Source organism: Esox lucius, chromosome 4 (assembly GCF_011004845.1).
Source record: "Esox lucius isolate fEsoLuc1 chromosome 4, fEsoLuc1.pri, whole genome shotgun sequence".
Lineage (NCBI taxonomy): Eukaryota > Metazoa > Chordata > Actinopteri > Esociformes > Esocidae > Esox > Esox lucius.
The window spans coordinates 7,119,131-7,135,490 of NC_047572.1; the positions used below are offsets into that span (position 1 = coordinate 7,119,131).

Here is a 16,360-nt window from a genome sequence, read left to right on the forward strand (position 1 = left end):
CCCATGTGTCCGCCCCCTTTTGATGGACAGGTCAACGGGTAAGGTGCGTGCGGCTGTCTGCAGTTTCCCTTGTGCTATCCCCCACCAGCCCCTCCAGCATCCAGTCCTGTGCCACTAAGCCCAAATGGCGGGTGTCCCAAATAGCACCAGATTCTCCAAATAGTGGATTCATTTAGACCGGAGTCAAGTGCACTATAAAGTGGGAACAGTGTTTGATTTGGGAGACAGCTTGGGCACCATCGGGGCTCGACGGCGGTGGACCAGACAGGGCCCTGAAACGTTAATGCTAATTGATCCCAAGGAAGGCCGGAGGAAGAGTGCGAACACAGGTGTGTTGCCGTAGGGCCTGGCCCTGCCACAGGAAAGCAAAGGAGAGCTGGGTAACAGCACGGCCCGTCGGGGCGCGGTGTGGCGCCACGGAGTACCCACTGGCTCTGAGAGGGGGAGGAATGGAGGATGACCTATTTTACTTCTTTTAAGTCACAACAACCTTGATGGAGTGGATGGGTAGGATGTAGAGTGCGCGTGTGTATAAGGACTTGTGTGCTTTGCTCCTGCTATGTGAGATGTGGGCAATGTCCCCAAAATGTGGTAAAATAAGTTACCTGTCCCTATTTTGGAAAAAAAAAATGTGTTCGTTTTGGCATAAAACGTACAAATTGGTGTAAAAAAAATACAATAATTATGAATATCCGTCGATCCATCTAAATCAGTCTATGTTGATGTCCCCCATTTAGTGTGTGTGTGTGTGTGAACATGTGTCTGTTCTATATGCCCAGTTTTGAACACAGCGTGGCACAGTCTGCTGGAAACTCATGCCAAATTAGTACTGAGGATTTTCTGACTCACTGACATATCACAATCAGTCTGAACTGCTGGTTCTATGTTTGTTCTTACATGGAGGGCATCAACACCTACAATAGCCAGGTGTAAGGATTACATCTGATCCCATCTCCTGTTCCTAGTATTATCTTTTATTTGATGACTTTTCCGCATATGTACTTCATCAAAAAACTAGCTAACAATAGCTTGTCATGGCAGACGCCTGAGCATCTGGCGAGCCGTCTACTCAGAATGTTTAAACCGTTCACTGCATGCCCTGTTACCACGATTGGACGCGATGGAACAAGAAGATGGAAGGGAACAGTAAAACATAAACAACCTGGAGGGCGGGGCTTTAACAGCGCGTTATTCTGTGGTACAGAACTGCAGGGAGGGACGAGGTCACAGGCAGAATTAGGAGAGGCAGGGAGGTAGGTGACAGCCATGTCCCCTATTGTGGTGTTCTGAACAGGATGCTCTCCTCCAACCACATCCCTTTTCACTAGTCGCCTCTCTCCCTTGCTCCTCCGAATGGGCTTTGGCCCATAAAAAAGTGATGAGGACCCTCGGCGAGAGAACCCGTGTACAGCATTTTATTCAGGAGCTATCACTTATTTATAAGTGTCGGGAGTCTTGTTTGCTTGTTTTGTTGAAAACCTTGCAGGTGAAGTGGCGCCGGAACTGGGCATATGAGCGGCAGCTCTCAAGGGCTTCCCTACAGAAGAATCTTCCATTTAGATAAATAAGTGAAAGGGAAGAATTTTTTTTGTTCCTCAAAGATGCATTGTCACCTGGGACATCTTTAGGGACATGTTGATGGGCTGCGTGTAGAAAACAGCCCGCTTACACACAAACACACACACACACACACGCGTCATACACAAGGTCAGTGTTGGATTCTGCAGGTACTGCCAGAGTGAGTAGCAGACATGATTAAGTTCAATGTGTGCATAGCCTAAGCCTTCTCCCACCCACGGTGATAGGCAACAGAGCTAACTCTTGATCTTCACTGCCTGCACACTTAAACATCCTGAACATCTACCAGCTTGCTTGGAAATCCAGTCCTTTTGAACGGATTACTCAGGAGCACTGTTATTTTCGGACTTGCACTTTGTAAGTTGATTGCCGTGATTTAGATACCCGGTCCGTATCCGTCTCTGTGCATTCGCAGCCCGTCAGTCAGTGAGTTCAAATGAATATTTGAATGGGATCCTTTCTAAAGTCGGTTTCCAGCAGGGTAATGTAGAGGGAATGGCCCCTTCCGTCTGGTTCTGTAGGATGAGAATTACGCAACGACATGGCTCCACCCCTCCCAGAGCTGGGATGACTTAGGATACGTGGAAGTGCTTGACTTCACATCCTCGGTTCAATGCATCATGGGAATAAGCGAAGTGCGGCCCCACTCCATGCATTTTGTGTAGAACAGGGAGCACAGACTGATGAATGATTTAGATTGGAATGAAGACGGGGCACATTTGGTCTTCAATACCAAACCACATGAAACACTGCATCTTTGGCATCTTCCACCAAATTGGTCTAATGTTGAGGAAAGGGAGCCCTTTTAAACTCTCACTACACCTCCATGATCACTTTTCTGCCTTTTTGTTCGCCGGAAAACATCAAAAGACCAATGGGTAAATAAATAATCACCAACAGCATGTTTTATTTAATTCTGGTAGACCAGAAAAGGATTGGCAGGAGGTCCTGGGGAGTTCTGAAAGTACCCCTAGTAGGCAGATTGCAAACAAATAGTTTGCGGTGTTGTGAGCCGAATATAGTGTACTTTCTTCCGAACTGAAGACTTTTGTGTTTTCACAAGTACGACAGTTTCAGTAGGCTGCCGCTCGTCCCATGTTATTTCTGGCGCGTGAATGTCGAAGTGTGTTTGTCTCCTCCTCTGCGTGTTCTAGTATATGTCCTGTGTCCATGTTGACATGTCTTCTCATGCCTGCCTCTGTGCATCTGAGCGCCTACACCTGCATTTGTGTTGGTATGCGTGTGTCATTGCGAGTGCCCTCTGAAGGTGTCGTCGCGGGGAGCAAAAGCGCCTGTTGGCTGTCAGTGAGAAATGCGGCACCTCTAAAGGCCATGATTTCCAGGGCCCCGCTGTCTATTAAAAACCCTGCAACACTTCTCAGCGCTGTCTCGCAGTGCCCCCTTGGTCCCTGAAGGAAAAGCAGAAGCTGTTTCTCTTTTCAAATCCAGCCGGTGCCCCCTCGTGTCTTTTTGACATCATCAATGTAATCCGACAGTAATGAGGCGTCGAGTTGTCAAGGCGGCCATTTTGTTCAGTGAGTCTTAAAGCAGGCATCCCCACAGCATCGTAAGTGTATGGATTGGTTGAATTCAGGGATGTGTCATTATGAAAAGAATGAATGTAGTGACATCAAGTTCACCGGTGAATAATGTGAAGTCAACAATTTTGCTGTACAATGTGCTTTGGCATTGTTCACTGAAAACAAGTTGTGCTTTAACGTGACAAGCATTTTGTTCATTTGTTATTTTTCCTTATTTTCCTCAACTTAACCGTTCTCTTTTTATCCACTCAGTCCACTTGCTTTCTTCCCAAGGTCAAAGGTCAACACATGGTAATGGAGTCTTGTCCTCCCCTGGTGATTTAGAAGAGCTTAAGGGGGACTCCGCAAAAGTGTATGCATATGTGTCAATTCCCTCTGAACGAGGGGGGTTGGGGTTTATCAGGATGAGTTTAGTCATGGAACCCCTCCTCCATAACACCCACAGCGGGGTGCCCTTCAGAGTGAGTATACAGCCACATATTGAGATGTGGCTGTCACTTCACAGCCACGCCTCCTCCACGCCCCCCAAATGATTCTCAACACTACATCAAATATAAAATCTCAGTCTGGACAAACAAATGGCAAGAATACCTATCGATCCCACATAAAATCCCTCCAACAATCCCCCCTATCAACATGGTCCATCAGTGTTTATCTCACTATCTTAGCTACCCTTTATCGTCAAGGATTTTATGTCCACAACCCAGCATTTTCTCTCTCTGTTTGTTTGGTGATCCATCAGTCGATGTACCTTATCGCGCCGCCAAACCATCCATATATGCTCCTATCTGTCTGTCAAACTATATCTTAGCATCCATTTGTTCAACTATCCGTCTGTCGTATCCGGCTGTCAATCCAAGTCGTGCGGCCGTGCGTGGCTGCCGGGCTCTCTCCCCAGGGTGTTTTACAGCGCTTGCCGTTAGCCCTGTTTACAGTGAGTCTGCAGCACTTAGGCTCGTCCGTACTTGCGTACTGTATATACATATAATTACTGGCAATTTCCGGCGCTTTCTGTTGTGACATAGGGTCATATAGAAGTGATGTGTTGTTGTTTTCTTTTTTCACCGAGGCGAACGTCGCCACCTTTACCGCATGTCACTGCGTGTCGACGGCAGGCACTTTAGCACACTTAGGCTTATGACAAGCGATGGCGGCCAGAGAAAAACCAAGCTGTGCTGAACCAGGTCAGTGCACCTTCTTTGTCTGGTCCAGCTTGGGCCTCATTGGAGCGGCTACGGCCCCGATGCCCAATCTGGCTTCCCCCTGGGCCCACTGAAAAAAGGAGCAGAGGATGGGCCACACCCCCCCACCCCCCCTCAGGCTGTCCTGTTCCTGGGCCTGATAGATTAACCGTTCTTCTGGCGAAGGACTGGAAAAAGGCCCTTGCTGTCTTGGACCCCATCTGTGCCCATTACTGGCCCTAAGCCCCCCCCCCCCCCCCCCCGGCGGCTACAGGCTTAGGCTGCTAATGAAGCCACCTGGTCAGAGGCCTACTGCCCATTGCATTCTTCCCACAGCCTTGTATAACCCTATTGCTAGCCTTTTGTCAATAAGGACAGCTAGTCTGTGAATCTCAGGTATTAAGCTGGCTGTGATTTCAGGAGCATATTCACTGATAAAGATGACTATTTTACCTCAGCACTTCGTATTTTCTTGTTAAAGCCTGCTACCTGCTGAGGAGATGATCATGAATGGGAGTTTTGCCTCTAGCACTTGATCGATTGAAAGAAAGTTTTCATCTTTGGACTGTGTTTTTTTTTTCATGTGTGTTGTGCATTTGTGTGTAGACTCGACTACTCAGAGAATACCGGGGTTCAGTGGCAATAGAAATCACCTCCAGTTCACATATCAAATAGGATTTCTGGATGCAAGAGAAAAGGGGGGTGTTGGACTTTTCTTTTAAGGTTGTAATATTGGCACACACGCACCCACACATCCTTTGTCTCTCCTCACATCTGACTGTTTGTCTCCGGTACAAACCTGTCAAAGCTGTCTCGCTGAGGAGATAAACTAGTACTATTTCTTCCCCTCTAAAAATAAGTATTTGTTTATGGACACATAGTGATTTCCAGCTTTTCCTTCGCCGTATTGTGTGTTGGGCTGTCAAGAGACATTACTCTCAGGCCCTACTCCCCTTTCAGCCAAAGCCAACAAGGGAGAGAGAAAGAAAGTGAAAGAGAGACGCAGTGGACAATGGAGAAATTGGGGGGGGGGGTTGAGTGCAAGGGCGAGAGAAAGCATAGCAGCGGGTAACGGAAATAGGCCTGTAGCGCAATCAGTGAAGATATTTTCAAAAGAAGGGCTGTATTCTAGGAGACTAGCACTCCTTCAGTAACGAGGCAGTAACAGTCAGCCAGTACTTTAATGCCGTCCTCAAGGTAGATGCGTGAGAGAGGCGGGTCGGGCTGGGATAGAGAACGGGCCTTATAGAGTATCTGGGTCGCCAGTGTGCGCGTGGGGAGCAGTGTGCTACCTCGCCGAAGACCTCCTGCATGATGGCTATCCACAATAGGCACGTGAGAGAGACGCAAAAGGATAAGCTCCATCCAGATTCCCGTTGACGACATCAGTCGTGTTTGGACCAGCGCCACTTCTATATTCCATTACAGTTCATTATCGTTTGCCTCAACAAACCGTCAGATTAGGCTCACTTCAGACTCATTTCTCCCTCCAGCCTCTGTATACAAACTGCCAATCCAAAGGGCTTAAGCTGGGTATACATTGCGCGCCATACACATTATACCTCAAGCTTATCTGCATCGTTTTCAAATTTCAAGCAGGGAAGTGAGGCGTGTTGTTGTTTAGGGAAGCTTCTTGGTGGTTCCCAGGGATTTGGACGTTTGACAAATGCGCCTCGGTTTCCTGTACACATCGGTAAATCCCAGCCTGGCTTTCTTCAACTCCTGAGGGGTGTGTGTGTGGGGGGGGGGGGGGGGGGTTGAAAGAAAAAAGGTGCGAGAGAAAGAGAAGGAAATGGAGAGAGTGAAACATGGAAGGGAGGATTTCAGCTTCTTGCCTCAGCATGTTTTCCAGACCGGCTCTCTTTTGTGTTCCTTCTTTCAGAGCACTCTGATTCATTCCCTTCTGATGCTGGCCTGGTAAAGAATACACATACACCTCATGCATCCTGACAACCCCAACACTTATTTAACTGACACATTACTTAAATACAAATACCTTGTTGAAACGCCTTGTTCGTCACACACCAGCCATGAGACACAGCCTTCTGTGACATCCTCAGAATAATAAATGTTGGTTGTATTGCTGTAAAAGTTTGGGTAAATAAGCCACGCTTTCAGCGAACTCTTGTTGTGAACTCTGTCGCCTGCTAGGGAATCGACGGCAATGTTGAGGAAGTTTAAGTCGGCGCAACTCCACTGACAAAATTCTTTTTTTATTGATCATTGCGCTTCTCCACGTCTGTCTTCTTTATTTCCACACACAGTCATGCGTCTAATGATCGTGTATGGGACTGGAAAACAGATGACTCTGGGATAATCGGCTTTAAAATTCAAAAGCCTCGTTGGTTTGTATGGTGTCAGCTAATTTTATATGTATTCTTTTGAACTTAACTACATGATTTGGGGTGTTAAAAGTACTACAGCAGAAGGGAACATTAAACAGGAAGATGCTATATCAAGCCTTTTTCTGTTCAATGTCCCCTACCTCAATGTTATTTGTGGATAGAACATTCTAGTTCCAAGCTCTCGATATCTATAACAGAGTCACATCAGACAATTGGGTCAATTAATGTTCCCTAAGCCTCCGAAATGGAGTCTCTGTTGTAGACTATACATTTCAACCCAACTAATAAATCATCCTCAGACTGATCTGAGTTCAGATTCCAAAGGGCCCCAGTCTGCCCTTCTTTCACCTCCATTCTTACCCACCCCCCCCCCCTCGTTGCTCTCTCCATCTTTGTCTTTACTGCTCTCTCTCCATATCAGTTTTTCCCCCATTCAAAGCAATTACACCTACCTTCGAACAAGCCTCTGTTGTTTTGTAAACTGTCGTTTTTTTCCTCCTGCCACCCTATAACTTACAGCTGAAGAAATTGCTTTTCTCCTCCCCCCTGCATCAAATGCATATATCTTGTTACTGGAATTTCTCTGAGCTCCGTTGCTCTGCGGCCACCAGCCCAAGCAGAGGTGAAGGAGAAGAGGAGAGGGAAGAGCATGGTACTCAGAGAACTGGGAGTGAATGCAGTGGAGACAAGTGGCACAGAATGCCCCCCCCCCCATGACCATGCTTACCTTCAATTCTGTTATCTTAAGCCTGATGAACACAGTGCTCATTGTCTGAAGACTCCACTTCCCCAGATGGTTATGAACCCATGCTCAGTTTTCAGTAGTTGTCTTCCTGTGTATACAGGGGGATCCCTGGAAGATCTGACTTGGAATGCTTTGATAGATGACTGGCAGGCTTTTCTTTGCTTTCGGATCACAGGCCCCGCTGATGATGTAATTCCATGTAATTAGTAAAAGATGACAGTAACACAAAACCCATTATGGGTTTTAATCTCTTTTGGAGCAAACGCGCTAGCGACGCGGGGGCTCCCCTATCGCTCCATCACTACATGAAATGGCATTTTGCTGGACGCCTTCCAGCCAATCAGATGGGAGCTGTGTGTTTGTATTTGTGTTGTGTGTCAGTCCTTACTCAAGCCCCTTGGCGCCCTGCTTTGCCACTCGAGAAACAATGGCAGTCGTTTGCATTTAATTAAGTTCTGTGAAAGCCAGACAAGTCCCCACTGTAAGCAGGAATGCTGTTCTTCTTTTGTAAATGTGCCTCCTCCTCTCTCTCCTTTGCTCCCTCGCCTTCTCTAACTCTGAAAGATGTCGCCTCGGGGAAAAGCAGGTAAAGGAAGCCATCAAAACCAATGGCAGTAGACAGATTTGTGATCAGTGTTAGAAATACTCTTAAAGTTGTCTGGTGTCTGGTTTCCCTTAAATAGTTGTGTGCGTTTTTGTGGATGTTTAAGTGTTTCATCCCTGTAGAGGATAGCTTTAACATTTTGTCTCCAAATAGAAACGAGCCAGCGAGGTTACCATTATTTTACCAGGTGAGTATGATTAAGAACAAATTATTGTATTCAGCACTGACCTGGGATCAGGTCGTTGCTGGGGTTAACGTCTTTCCTTGGGGACAGAAACTTTTTTTCATCTTGTCGGCTCAGGGATTGAAACCAACAACCTTTCAGTGCCTGGTCAGATGCTCTGACAACTTGGCTATGCCGCCGCAAAACAGCCAAAGCTGTTTTACCACTTGTTGTCAATAGATTGATATGGGAAGGATAGATGTATTTTCCGTTGCCTCTTCTTACTTGGTCAAATGGTTCCACCCAAGGTTTCTTCTTACTTGAGAATCTTGTGATTTCACCAGCTAGTTCCCACTTTCTCTCCCTTAACAAGTCCTGGACTTTTAATTGGATGATTGACACAATTACCCATGTATTTTAAAACTGTTGTCCTGTCTCTTGAACAGATTTTGATATTTTGTATACAATGTCTGACACAATATACTACAACAAACTTCACAATGTTGTTCAACTTGAAAATCATGTTTGTCTATGGCAGCCATTTTTTGTCAATTGTGGTGCTGATGATGCTGGTGCAGCATTTCAAAAAGTCAACTTTATACACAGTGGTAGATTATTTGCTTCCTAGAACAAGTTCAAGATGTTCGAATCACTTCATGCCAACTTCGGAGAAGTTGTTTGCATTTTTTAATTCTCAGTTCCAACCTTCCTCAAACAATGGCCAGTGCTTAGCCACGCCAAACAAGTTTCAGAATATCTTGTAGGTTGTTTATGCCGACCTTAGTGTATAAAGCACTTCATATCTTTAAAGGGACTCCAAACAAATAGCAAATTATATTCTGTTCAAGTGTTTTCTTCCACTCTTCCTCTTCCTTTCTTGGCCGTCTTTCTCATTTTTCTCTTTATCTATTTTCCTCTATCCTCCTCTTCTTGTCCTTCTCTCCTCTTCCTCCCACGTCTGAAAATGGATACAGCCGGTTCAGATCCCAGTATTAAAGAGAGGAGGAATGTATTCTCCAAACAAGGCCATTAGATGCCTTTCTGGTGGGCTCAAGGCTAGAGGTGAGTACTCATCCCGAAATTAGGTCAACTGGATCGAAATTGCAAATGAAGGAGTGGTATCGGACGTGGACATTTTCTGGTACGGGTTCATTCTTTTTCCGTCGGTTCCCAGGCTTCTTGTTTAATTTATTTTCTTTGTGCCGCTAGTGGTGGTTTGCGTGGAAAATCTGGTGCCTGCGAAAGAGTTAGAGCTTGCGTTTTTTTCAAAGACCGAATTGATTAAATGAAGAGTGATTGGGGAAAGGCGCTCAGGCGGTGCTCTGCAATAAGGATCCTGCCAAGTTAGGAAGATCGCAGGCTGCAACGTTTACCTACTCAAGGCAACGGGAATTGTATAGCATGTCCTCACCATTTATGTAATATAGCTTTCTTTGCCTCTATATTACCAGTTCTCTTCTGTCTCTATTCTCAATCCAATTTTCAATTTCAATTTGCTTTATTGGCTTGAAGTTTTAAAACAAAGCCAAAGCACAATCTTAAAATGATCTGTATACTCTTCCCTCTTTCTCCAGCCCCCCCCGGCTTTTCTCTCCCTCTCTCTAGGCTTTTCTCTCCCTCTCTCTAGGCTTTTCTCTCCCTCTCTCTAGGCTTTTCTCTCCCTCTCTCTATTTTTTTTTTAGGCTTTTCTCTCCCTCTCTCTAGGTTTTTCTCTCCCTCTCTCTAGGTTTTTCTCTCCCTCTCTCTAGGCTTTTCTCTCCCTCTCTCTAGGCTTTTCTCTCCCTCTCTAGGCTTTTCTCTCCCTCTGTCTTGGCTTTTCTCTAGGCTTTTCTCTCCCTCTCTAGGCTTTTCTCTCCCTCCCTCTTGGCTTTTCTCTAGGCTTTTCTCTCCCTCTCTCTAGCTTTTCTCTAAGCTTTTCTCTTGGCTTTTCTCTCCCTCTCTCTAGGCTTTTCTCTCCCTCTCTCTAGGCTTTTCTCTAGGCTTCTGAATTCAACGTGAAGGCTATAGTCGCATGTTGGTTTTACATTACCAAAGTAAGCAAGATATGTAAACAACATAATTGAAATCTAAATCATTAGTTAAATTATAAGTAATTACTACACAACACATTTTCAACAAAGATTAAGGTATTTGAAATCTCAGTTATTTTCAGTTCAGTGTTTTGTTTACAATACAGGGTTATTAATATTAATAATAATAATATATAAGACAGCAATCAGACATAGACTAGCAACCCGAAACTGTAATGAAGGGTCAAGTCAGTAACCTGGATGTGTGCCGGGTAACATTCTCCTTCTACTAATCCCAGGCAGTAGTGTCGTGTGCTGCCAATCCAATAGCTCCCTGCCCCCCCCCCCTCGATAGGACAGAATGACTGTTCTCACGACAGATGTTTAAGTATCCTTGAATGGTGTTTGTGCATTTAATGCATTTAAATAATCACTTTCAAATTCCTTTTTTTACGTTCTTCCTTTTGGGACATTCTACCGTGTTGCGCCAATTGCGCCGCCTCTCCTCTGCAGGGAACCAAGTGTCTGTGTGCCGTCTTTCCTCTGTGGCAGGGCTGTACTCTCTGTGCCTGTCCTTCGTCAAGGTGCTTCTAAGGTTTTGATCAGTCACCACGGTCAACTAGTTTGCCATGGTCTCTCTTTCCAACTATCTCTTTCCGCTACTCTCCCCTGTCTTCCTCCCCCTCGTTCTCCTCCTGTGAGCCATCTGTACGCCTCACCCCACGTCGCCGGCGTCTGTTTGGGGAGTCCTGGTAGTGGAGACGGTTAGCCCGCCGCCGACTTACCGGTCAGGCTCAGCTCATTACCTGCGGTGATGGATGGAACCGGCGCCGGTAAACAACGGTCGGCTCTGCACGCCCACCCCCCCGCAGCTGGTCTTGAATAATGGGCCCATCGGAGGTGTGGCGCATCACGTTTTGTAGACCGCTAGGGGGGGGCCCGTGTGGGTGTTAACTGGCTTCCGTTTCTCCACTGTGTGCCGTCCTTGCTGGCTGTCCAGTGCCGCCTGAGCAAACCTGCCACATGGCACGAAGGGCGTGTGCCATAGATAGCGGCGGGCAGCCCCTGTTGGCCTGCTGGAGGTGTCTGTGTGGGGAGAGCGGGCCAATGTAGGCAACTCCCAATGGGTCCTGGTGGAGAAGCCACTTGCATAAACATTGGGAACGACTGAAAGGAATTAGGAACAACTCACTTGATCTCCAAAGCCTGTCTGAAACTTACCAAAGATAACCATCTCTCTCTCCCTCAATCCCTCTTCATCTGCCCTGCTAACCCGCCTTCTCACGGCGTGCGCATGGCGTTCCGTGCATGTGTAGTTTGTCGGCACCCTTGACCTTTAGGATTGCGAGGCACATGTGTCTCTGCATTAAGTTTGGCCCCTCAGCATATACTCCCTGGCGATGCGAGAACAGGTGGAGGGCCTCTCAAGAATGAGGCGCCTGCTTCCGTGCTCGATGGAGTTACTATGACACCGGGCGCTCCGCTGCCACTCCTGGGCCCTTCAGTGTCTCTTCTCGCTCTCTGCGTCGCTCCTCTTCCTAATCAGCTTGTGTTCTGTTGATTGTGTTCTCTCTCCTCTCGCTCCCTTTACCCACCTTTGTCCCCCCCAAAGAAGTTGATGGCAAGGAATATGGATAAGTCTCTGTTATTTTGTTTAGTTAGTTTTGGATCAGTCTCTGTCTGTTAGTTCTGTTAGTTTAAGTATCGGCCTCTGTCCATTGGTTTCGTTTAATGAGTTAGTTATGGATCAGTCTCTGTCCATTTGCTGGGTATGTAGTTAATTACTTATGGATCTTCTCTCTCCGTTAGTTAGTCAGTCAGTTAGTTAGTCAGACACTGCGATATAGATCAGTCTCTGTGTTATAGTTAATCAATCTGCCAATGATGTCACCTTAGACACCACCAGGCTGGTTTTGATGAAGCCTAGGGAAATGATGTCTTGTCAGAGATGCATTTTGAAAAGGACAATGCTTGGCCTGAGGCTGGAGCTAGAGTAATCAGTTGAAATCTGTTCAGTCACATGCCATTTCCAAACCGGCCTGTCACTCCTGTGGGCAGGGACATGTTCTCTGTTGCCGTGTTTTTTTTATATCTGAGGAGGCTTACCTAGCAACACTAACCAACCTTCCCTGCTCTCTTTTTCCCTCTCCTCCCTGTTTTCAGACAACCGACGCGTGGTCTTGGAAAGGTCTCGCTCACGCCACGCCGCAAACCCCCAAGCTCGATGATGGCCCGAGCTTACCAGAAGACGTTAGACAAGTGCCAAAGAGGCCTGCGTGGAGACTCTGAGGATGTCTTGTAGACGGGATGGACCCTAGCCATGTGGCACATCCAGACACATGTACACACACACATATATATACATACAAACACACACAGAACGTATAATTGTACACACACTTCCATATACAAACCCACTGCCAGCTCCTTAAGACAGAACTGAGGAGCTCTGACAACATCATATTGTTTGACCGCCTTACATATTTATTCACTACTTTCTCAAGGCTTTACATGTATATGACTGTCTGGAGCTTGGGTTGTTTAGACGCTTTGGTTGTTTGAAAACAATATTTTTATTTTGGATGTCTATGTTGTTGGGTCCCCCCCCATTTTTTAAATGAACTCTTTTCATGCTTGGCCACACAATTGCCCTTTAGGTTCACAGAACTTTAGTATAGCTTTCACGACCCTATTGAACACTGCCACCCCTGTCCTTTCCTCTGTGGTCACCTCCTTTGGATGGATGCAGTTTTCAAGTATGAAATGTAAGTAGTAATGTAGCTAGATAATAGACTTACTGCCAGAAAAGACTGACAGCATTATATTATAGGTTTATCTGCACAACGTTTTTTTCACTAACCACTTCAAAATGTTCCTTATTTTTGCTTGTATTCAACACATCCAGTTATTGACTGTCACCGCTGGTCGAAAAAGTATGTTTCTGTGATTTTGTTTTTTTCTTTCCCCGCATCAAACCATTTCATATCTCACAATCGCGCATTAGTGATCTTTAGAGTATATGACTGAATTCTCCATATTATGTGGAAAAGAGAGCCATGTATTTATTGTTTTTGGTGTTTTTCAGTCCCTCCGATTTCAAATTCCTCCTAAGGCACTATAAAGCTGTTCACCTTATTGTGCGTGAAATCTGAAATGTATCTAGATGATCTCCCAAATAGCTATCAAGAGTTAACATACTTAACCATCAGCAGTCAAACTTTTGAATGAACTTCTGTCATTAGCATGCTAAGCCATTTGCTTGTCAGAGATGGAAAGACACGTTAAGGTTTTGAGGACGGTAGCAACCTTTGGTTTTAGTGTGTTCATATTTTTCTCATGTATTCGTTTTTTCAGAAGCTATTCTATGAAAGGCCCTGTTCTGTGTGGTCAGTGCTAAGTGCTCTTCGGTTACAAAAAAAAATCTGCTAACTGCAGTATAACCTGCACTGTCTTTCACAGTCATTTGTCGACATGTCACATTAAAACAAAATGACCATATCAAAGGGAAAAAAAGTCAAATTAATCTAGGCTAGTTCGGTCAACCTGGAAAAGAAAGCTGTGAGCATTGTGACCACAGTAAGGAGCCACTTTAGGTGAACTTATTTGCACCACATATTTATTCCCATAATCACCATAATCACCTAAAGCCTGCTTGTCCCTTACATGTCTGACTAGAAAGAAGATGCGAGAGAGAGAGATATCCGCTTTGCCCCATAAGGAAAGCGTAGCCATTATATTCAGGCTCTATGCAGATATTATGGTGGCTGTCTTGGTAAGGGAAAGCTTGCCCTAGCCTGCACCACTGCTTATGGCATGAGTAACCGCTTGTCATAATATTACCCTAGCCCTGCCGGCGTGAATGTGTGCAGCAAATCAACCCCTCCCCGAGATCGGAACAGAAGCTCTGGAGAATAGCGACCCACCGTGCTTGACTTATGGCTGAGTAGATGAAGTTGCCGTTTAAACATTCTGCCAAACGAGGTGCGAGATGAACCGGTTCGCCGCGCTTCTCGTCTTTGAAGCCTTGGAGGCCAAGTTTAATCAATTCGATCTATCTGTTAATTCTATTCATACAGTTCAAGGTGCATGAGAGTCACCTGGGAGAAGTGGGCATATTCAAGAAAGGCAATGAGTCCTGTAATGTATATGTAAGACGAGGTCGTGAAGTTAGAGAAGCTTCGTCCTGAGGGGCACAGCTTTTCTATGCCCAGTGCAGTACTTTTGACCAGAACCATGTGTGACCAGGTGAAAAGTAGCGTACTATATATGGATATATAGGATATATATATATATATATATATAGGGATTATGTTTCCATTTGGGATACGGTCTGAAACACTGAAAGGGCACCATCTTCACAAAGGAGTGGATTAACCACAGATCTGGCTTCTTGCAACACATCACATACACAAGAGATCCAGCACTGCCAAAGGCGCTCTTTTTTTTCCTTTTCTTTTTTGAATTAAAAACTGCCCCTTGTGCTCAATTCTACCATCACACAGGATGCAAACTACTGTTTCCTTAACACTCCTTTTCTTGAACACCCACCCATGCAACACTATGTACGATGTCCATACCCAAGGCATTTGATTTGTAACGTACCCCAGCTACACAACATACTCTGTGAAATTCTGGGATGAGAGGAATGCTCCTGACTCCTCTTTTGGGTTTATTCAATTTAGTTTCTTTGTATAATTACACTGATAAATTGTTGTTTTATCCTCCTTTAATCAAATGTATTTTTTTGACATGTGCCAAGTTTGTATTCAAAACATGAAGAACTGTTACAGAAAGGTGACTGGATACTCAGTTTAGATGTTTTGTTTTTGTATTCATCAAAGGGATAGATATCTCTCCTAGTGAAGTGACATCATAGCTAAGTTTATACAGAATGAAATTTAGATTTTTACCCTGGTAGCAAACTCTAAAAAGAAGTTAAATCATCTCTTAAATAGTTCATTGACCCATTGAAAATAGCGAATTGTGACATGATTACACCTAATAGAAAATAATTTCCATGCAAATATCATCTAATAACATTTCAAAATGCATACATAAGATTTTGATTTTGTATTAAATGTTAAAGTGAATATGAACCTACATTTTTATTTCATGGTGTCTGAAGCTACCTCCCCCAATGTCTGATTGTTGTATTTTCCCCCATAGGCTTGGCCCCAATAATCTTGTGTGGTATAGATAATACGTGGCAGTTGGCAAAAACTATTTTCAGTGGACTAACACAGTGGAGTATCTTTGATTGGGCCGAGCCATCTCAACCTCACCACTCCTTGCCACTAAAGACAGTATTCCTTCTTGAGATCTGCTCTACGTTGTCCATATCAGGACAACATTGTTGCTATTTTTTTTCACCCAAATCTCCTGTTGATTATTTCCATGAAGGCCAGAACTTTGCGTCAAACGATCTCAAGTCAGAGGCCTCTGATATGGAAAACCAAGCATAAGAGTTACATTGGTCAATAGAGGCAGGAAATAGGTTAAACTATTAGGTGCCACTGATTTGGAGTCAGTTGGTTTCTAACTGGTTCAGGGAGAGAGATGCAGTTTGGAAACCACATTCACATTGACGGTGCACCAACTATTCTTTTTTGAGCAACAGGAATGTGTTGATCTCAAGTTGATGCTTGCTGCATTTTTCAGAAACCGAGAGAACTACTTGCAAATGTCCTTTTAAGCAAATTGTTTATTACTGCTACATTTACAAGTACTGTATCTCACACATTCTTTGTGTACTATAATTTGCCAATGAAAAAACATGAATGAAGTGAAAATAAATAACAATGTTAACATGATGTATGCTGCCATATCCCTGCCTACCCTCTGATTTGATCACATTGACTATTTTATTTTAAGTTTATTAGTATCCATAAGATGAAAAAAAGGATGTACACTGTTCCTACATTGAGTATGTAATGGAATATCATACTAATAATAACCAATTTATTATATGAACTGACTGTCTTCTTTCTCATTGACTTCATTTTGAACAAATACTAACAGTTTTTCAAACTATATCTATTTTACCCAATCTAATCACATACTATTACTAGTCAGCTTGGTAACACTTAAGACCCCCCCCCCCACCCCCCCCCCCGCCCGGTAACATTTAGCTGACATGTATAATGATATGTTGTGTCAATTTTCATCTGACTTAATAAAATTAAAAAATCAACTTA

At 44.6% G+C, this 16,360-nt stretch overlaps 1 protein-coding gene across 1 annotated transcript in view; it reads left to right on the forward strand.

Moving 5' to 3' along the window:
* diaph2 (diaphanous-related formin 2) overlaps window positions 1-16,133 on the forward strand; it is a 529,613-nt gene extending 513,480 nt beyond the window's left edge. The window contains exon 29 of the mRNA XM_034291816.1: window positions 12,330-16,133. Coding sequence (XP_034147707.1) covers window positions 12,330-12,394 — 65 coding nt within the window. The 3' untranslated portion in view covers window positions 12,395-16,133. The remainder of the gene's footprint in view (window positions 1-12,329) is intronic.
* Window positions 16,134-16,360: the final 227 nt, after the last annotated feature.